The following is a 6,197-nucleotide window of genomic DNA, read 5'->3' on the forward strand; positions in this document are numbered from 1 at the left end:
TCGGCACCTCCAAATCCGAGGCCATGGTTCTCAGTCGGAAAAAGGTGGATTGCCCCCTCCGGGTTAGGGGGGAGTTGCTCCCTCAAGTGGAGGAGTTTAAGTATCTCGGGGTCTTGTTCACGAGTGAGGGAAAAATGGAGCGGCAGGTCGACAGACGGATCGGTGCGGCGTCTGCAGTAATGCGGTCATTGTACCGGTCTGTTGTGGTGAAGAGGGAGCTGAGTCGTAAGGCGAAGCTCTCAATTTACCGGTCGATCTACGTTCCTACCCTCACCTATGGTCATGAACTCTGGATCATGACCGAAAGAATGAGATCGCGGATACAAGCGGCAGAAATGAGTTTCCTCCGCAGAGTGGCTGGGCGCACCCTTAGGGATAGGGTGAGGAGCTCAGTCACCCGGGAGGAGCTCGGAGTAGAGCCGCTGCTCCTCCGCATCGAGAGGAGCCAGTTGAAGTGGCTCGGGTATCTGTTCCGGATGCCTCCTGGACATGTCCCACTGGGAGGACGCCTCGGGGCAGACCCAGGACACGTTGGAGAGACTATGTCTCCCGGCTGGCCTGGGAACGCCTTGGAGTTCCCCCAGAGGAGCTGGAGGAGGTGTGCGGGGAGAGGGAAGTCTGGGGGGCTCTGCTTGGACTACTGCCCCCGCGACCCGGTCCCGGATAAGCGGAGGAAGATGGATGGATGGATGGATTTTAGGGTAAGTACAGTGGGCAGTACGGCGAGTGGCGCTGCTGTCTCACAGCACCTGGGGGGTGCGAGAGGACGTGGGTTCAATCCCCGCTCGGTCCGTGTGGAGTTTGCATGTTGTCTGCGTGGGTTTCCTCCCACAGTCCAAAGACATGCTGTTCAGGTCCCTCCATAGTGTGCGAGTGACACACAGAGAGAGAGAGAACGTGTGTTCCACTGATGTATGGATGAGTGACCCAGTGTAAGTAGTTTATCTAACAGTGCAAGTCATGTTGGTAAATAAGGTGTGTGGGCTGATAACACTAGATAGAGTTCATTGGAAGTCGCTTTGGAGAAAAGCATCTGCTAAATAGATAAATGTAAATAGCTTCCTCAAGGGTCATTGAACCTGCAACCTTGGGACCCAAACGCAGTAGCTGTAAGCACTACCCTACCAGTGATACACCTGCAGAAATAAATAGGTAAACATGCAAACTGTATGAGGGTACAAGCTCCACCCCAGAAGCGCTGTAATTTATACTGTCAGTAAGTAACGTGTGACAGTTGTCTACTGGTAGGGGGGTGTGGTGGTGCAGTGGCACAGTGGGTTGGCTTGGGTCTTCCTCTCCGGTGGGTCTGGGGTTCGAGTCCCGCTTGGGGTGCCTTGCGACAGACTGGCGTCCCGTCCTGGGTGTGTCCCCTCCCCCTCTGGCTTTGTGACCTGAGTTGCTGGGTTGGGCTCTGGCTCCCTGTGACCCTGAATGGGACAAGCGGTTCAGACTGTGTGTGTGTGTGTGTGAGAGGGAGAGAGAGGGAGAGAGAGGGGAGAGAGAGAGAGAGAGAGAGAGAGAGAGAGAGTTGTCTACCCCTGCGGCGGGGGTCTGGACACAACTTATAAAAAGAATTTATTCAGGGTTAAAGTTACTGCTATAATTACGTACACTAATCAGTTACATACAGAACTGGACACTCGAGCCGACGACTCGCATTTCTACAACTTTTCAGAAACATTTTCTCCTGATTTCTCTGCTCACCGCACTCAGAACACACTAGACTACTACGGTACTACTCTCACTGCGTCTCCAAGCGCTCCATTTGCGCAGCAACTGCTTCGCCGCCGTCGGGAACTGCGCCACAACTGCGCCACAACTGCACGGCCGGAAGTAGAGAAGTGCGCCCGTTACGCAAGACGGCGGCGGGGAGCCACGAGCTGCGCCCCCTGCCGACCGCTGTCCACGCGGAAGCTGGAAAAGGAAAGTTCGCCGTCAACATGTTCGCTGAGCGCGTGACACTTTGACAGCTCCGTCACTTCGCTGCGCGGCCGCTTTTTGTTACTTTCCCTAAGTTTGTGGCGGTCGGACGGCGCGCGCTCATCATCATCATCATCATCATCATCATGCGTCTCGCACTCGCGCTGCTGCTGCTGCTGCAGCCCCTCGCGCTGGCCGCGCGCTGCTCCGCGGACTTCACCCCCCCGCTGGTGAACGTCAGCCTGGACGACCCCCCAGGACAGAGGTGGGCACCGCTGGTCAAGGTGTTCGACGTGGAGATGCTGATGAGGACGGCGACGCGAGTGATCGAGTGAGTGTCGCACGCACGCACGCACGCACGCACGCACGCACTCCGCACCAATTCCCGACGTTCCCATTCTGCATAAACTGTCACTCGACTGCTGGGCTGCAGCTGTAAAAAAAGAACAACCTGCCTTGTGCAAAGTGTCCAGTGTGTCCAAAGTGTCCCTCCTGTGTCCAGTGTGTCCAAAGTGTCCCTCCTTGTGTTCAAAGTTGTAAAGTAGTGTATCTAGCAGTGTAAGTCACCTTGGTGAATAAGCCGGTGTGTGAGCTAGTAACACTACACAGTGTTCGTTGTAAGTCGCTTTGGAGAAAAGCGTCTGCTAAGCGAATAAATGTAAATGTAAAGTGTCCCTCCTCGTGTCCAGTGACCTCCGCCGGGGTCACGACGCTGGACCCTGTGCCCTGCCTTCGCTGGAGTTATAAACTTCACTCGCTCGCCGTTGCCATTGACCTTCGACCCCCTTTCAGCCTGCTCATCCCCGCCTGGGTTCACCGCGCCGTCGCCCCCGTGGCCGAGGCCCTGGAGGACTACATCCCGCAGCCGTACGCCGGCGAGATCCTCGGAATGGCCTCCTTCTTCGGCTCCAACATCAGTGACATCGTCCTGCTGAACTTCGCCTACGAGATCACAGCGTACGACCGAAACGCTCTGCTCACATGAGTGTCGAGCGTGTGCGTGTGCGTGTGTCCCCGCCTCACTGTGACCGATGGTGCTCTTTGAAATGACAGTCCCAGTCCTAACCCTAACCCTAACCCTAACCCTAACCCCACCCGTCTCCTCCCGCAGGTTTTGCACCAGCGTTGTGGCCCAGGACTCGAGCGGCCGGCTCTTCCACGGCCGGAACCTGGACTATCCGGCTGCGGAGCTGCTGAGGAACGTCACCGTCGACGTTCTTTTCCTGAGAAAAGGCGAGGTGGGTGGGCAGCACGCTGCGTCGTCCCCATCGTGTGCAGCGGCCGTTTACCCCGCTGTCCGCTTTGGTCCCCCCCCCCAAGCACCGGGTAGCTCTGCTCTTCTCAGATGGTTCCAGAAACCTGTGACATCGTAACCTCGGGCAGTTGTTGCCCTCAGAGCTACAGAGTCCTAAGTTGAGTCACATCCCAGAAGGGACGACGGTTGCCGTGGAAACGAATGCTGTGAGTGGCGCTCAGAGCTTCTGCTCCTCCCCAGGTGGCCTACAGAGGGACCACGTTTGCTGGTTATGTGGGGCTGTGGACCGGACAGAGCGCTCAAAAGTTTACCGTTTCTGCGAACAAGCGAGGTGCGTGTGGCTCTTGACACACTATAGTTCACAGAATATGCAGGTGTGCGTGTGTGTGTGTGGTTTTTGGCGGTTCTCATCACGTGGTTTGTTCACAGCCAAGGGTTACTGGTGGGAAAACCTCATCTCTGCCGTCCTGCTGAAGAGCTCACCTGACAGCTGGCTGATCAGAGAGGTGGGCACCTCTGCACGTTCGCTCTCCATCGCATCGTAAGCTAAGTCCTTTCGGTGCGTGCGTGCGTGCGTGCGTGCGTGCGTGCGGCCGAGGCCAAACGCTATCCAGCGGTCCCTTGAAGGAACTCTGCTCTGCGTCCCTCAGACTCTGGCCGAGGCGAAAGACTTCCAGGACGCTGTGAAGCGCTTGTCTACGGTGCCCATCATCTGTGACGTGTACTACATCGTGGCCGGGGTACGACCGGGGGAGGGGGTTGTGGTCACCAGGGACCGCCTGGGCTCTGCAGACATTTGGCCCCTGAACCCCGCGCGTGGCGAGTGAGTAGCCCGTGCGCTCCAGCAGTCCTGACACGTTCTGGGGGGACTTTCCCTCTGAACACACCGCACGGTCACTGGAACCGTTTGGCTAATGGTAGCCGTGACGGCACAGGAAATGGTAATTGCAATTTCAGCTGTAATTGTAATTGAAGCAATACAGGTTTGGCTTGTGAAAGAACCTCAGCGGCATGGAGGCAATTACAATTACAGTTACCCACGTGATTACAATTACCATAACCCATACCGTGTGCGTTCTCCCTCAGGTGGTTCCGGGTGGAGACCAACTACGACCACTGGACCCCCCCCCCGCACAGCGACGACCGCAGGTGAGTTCTGTCCTCCGGCGGCTCGTGTTCTTACCCGGAGTCCCCTTATCGCCAGCGAAGGGGCGACGTGGTAGAAAAGCGCTCCGATCGGAAGTGCTCTGCTCAGCGTTCTTTCCCTTCCTAGAACTCCAACCATGAAAGCGCTAAACGCTACTGGACAAGAGCACATTAATTTGGAGACGCTTTACAAGGTATGGGGATGAAAGTGTCTCCCGAGGTCGACCGTGACTCCTGAGATGCGACCGAGCAGCAGCTCGCCTGTTTTCCACACCACGTTCACACGCCGCACTTCTAAAGCTCCTCTTCGCTCTCCTAGGTTTTGTCAGCGGCTCCGACGTGCAACGGGTGAGTGGAGAGAGCGCGGTCGTGCGTGCCCTTCTCACAGGGTCCCGGGTTCGGTGGAGTGGCGCGACCGGGAACCGAGGGGGAGGTTCGAGGTCCACCGAGCGCGCAGAAGTTCTAGAGTGTGGAATTCCAGCGGTCTGCGTGACCTTGTCATGGGTGCAACGGTACCATGGTGAAAATGGCGAAAGCTGCACTACGTAACGAGCGCTCTGTGTTCCAGGATCACGATCTACACGACCACGATGAGCGCCGCCTACCCGGAAAAGTACCGCACTGTGGTGAGACGGGTAAGGATGCCCGAAAGGGGGTGGGGGGGGCGAAGCGGTTGGCAGGACTGTGGCCGGACCAACATCACCGAGCAGCGGCCGCGGGATAATCACGGTTAAACCGGCCCTTCGGCGTCACGGAGACCATCGCAACCGCAGATCATTAGTAATGTTTCCGCTGAACGAGCGGCATCGACCGCTCCGTGACCTCAGGGACCGGTCGCCGGCGGCCGCAATGAGGACCAAGTGATGGGGACCACATCCGCTCCCGGTTCTGTTCCCCGGTGTCCTCCTGGGTCGCCGTTGCGTCGGTCGGCTTCTCTGCTTCGCCGCTCGCAACGAGGGCGAGTGCGTTAACCGCACTCCCTTTGCTTCCCTCCGCAGAAGTGCTCCGTTTAGGGAGCGTCTCACGCGGCGCCGCTCACGCCACAAGGACAGAGGAAGGACACGTCACACGCCTGACGGAAACTGCCATCAATACCTCTCATTTCACCTTTTTACTTTCTGTCAACATGTGCTTGCAATTTGCTAACTAAAATCTTACTTCGGATTAAAAGAATTAATGAAAATGTCGTCATATTTTTCTTACGACACATCGGTGAAGCTTTCGATTGCAGCTCTGGAAAAGTGGACATTTGTGAACATGGAAACAGATGTTTTCAGTAGCTTTTCTATCAATAAAAGTGATGCCTGCTGAGCCTCGGTCCTGCATTTCCTCCAACCGTCGCTCTCCGGTCACAGGGTCCCGGGTTCAGATCCCACCTCCTGCCGTAGTGCCCTTGGTGAAGAAGTGATACGGTAAAAATGACTCTGCTCTTCGGAAGGGTAAAGCAGTGTAAGGGGCTTCCAGGGAGCCCTTCTCTGGAAGCTCCTGCTCCTCGCACCCGTCGGTCACCTTTCTCTGGGTCCCAAAGGCGCGCTGGCCGAGCGTGACGCCGGAGCCCGGGGGGGGAGGAGGGTCTAACCCTAACCCTGAGGGAGGCTGCGGAGGACTGTGGGGGGAAAGCGGGGTGCGAATGCAGCCGGGCGAGCCGCGGGTGTGCGCGTGCGCGTCTGACGGCCGACCGCGTCTGGACCGACAACGGTGCCCCTGTGCGAGAAACAAGTTGGGATTGTTGCCTTGTTTGTTTGCCTCGCAAACACACGCTTTGTCTCAGCACAGCTGTTGCGAGCGCGGAGTGTGCATGGCTCTGTGTGCGTTGCTTTCAAAGCAAGTGGTCTGGGGTGCGGGGCCCAAACTTTGGCGCACGACTGTAGATGGA

General features: G+C 57.3%; 1 protein-coding gene across 1 annotated transcript; it reads left to right on the plus strand.

Annotated features, from left to right (window-relative positions):
* The first annotated feature begins 1,781 nt into the window (after positions 1 to 1,781).
* LOC108921819 (N-acylethanolamine-hydrolyzing acid amidase-like) lies at positions 1,782 to 5,504 on the plus strand. The gene is made up of 11 exons (XM_029259547.1): positions 1,782 to 2,251; positions 2,713 to 2,877; positions 3,032 to 3,158; positions 3,416 to 3,506; positions 3,605 to 3,681; positions 3,826 to 3,998; positions 4,262 to 4,324; positions 4,449 to 4,515; positions 4,641 to 4,669; positions 4,890 to 4,956; positions 5,320 to 5,504. Exons 1-11 carry the CDS (start codon positions 2,067 to 2,069, stop codon positions 5,332 to 5,334), a joined length of 1,059 nt encoding a protein of 352 aa, XP_029115380.1. The 5' UTR covers positions 1,782 to 2,066; the 3' UTR covers positions 5,335 to 5,504.
* Positions 5,505 to 6,197: the final 693 nt, after the last annotated feature.

The sequence above is a fragment of the Scleropages formosus genome, chromosome 17 (genome assembly GCF_900964775.1).
Source record: "Scleropages formosus chromosome 17, fSclFor1.1, whole genome shotgun sequence".
Lineage (NCBI taxonomy): Eukaryota > Metazoa > Chordata > Actinopteri > Osteoglossiformes > Osteoglossidae > Scleropages > Scleropages formosus.

What these genes read in the sequence shown, in the direction of transcription:
- LOC108921819 (XM_029259547.1), top strand. Translation starts at nt 2,067, where the DNA reads ATGCGTCTCGCACTCGCGCTGCTGCTGCTGCTGCAGCCCCTCGCGCTG. An exon ending in TTTTCCTGAGAAAAGGCGAG is followed by an intron (nt 3,159 to 3,415) that starts GTGGGTGGGCAG and finishes GCTCCTCCCCAG; the next exon opens with GTGGCCTACAGAGGGACCAC. An exon ending in ATTTGGAGACGCTTTACAAG is followed by an intron (nt 4,516 to 4,640) that starts GTATGGGGATGA and finishes TCGCTCTCCTAG; the next exon opens with GTTTTGTCAGCGGCTCCGAC.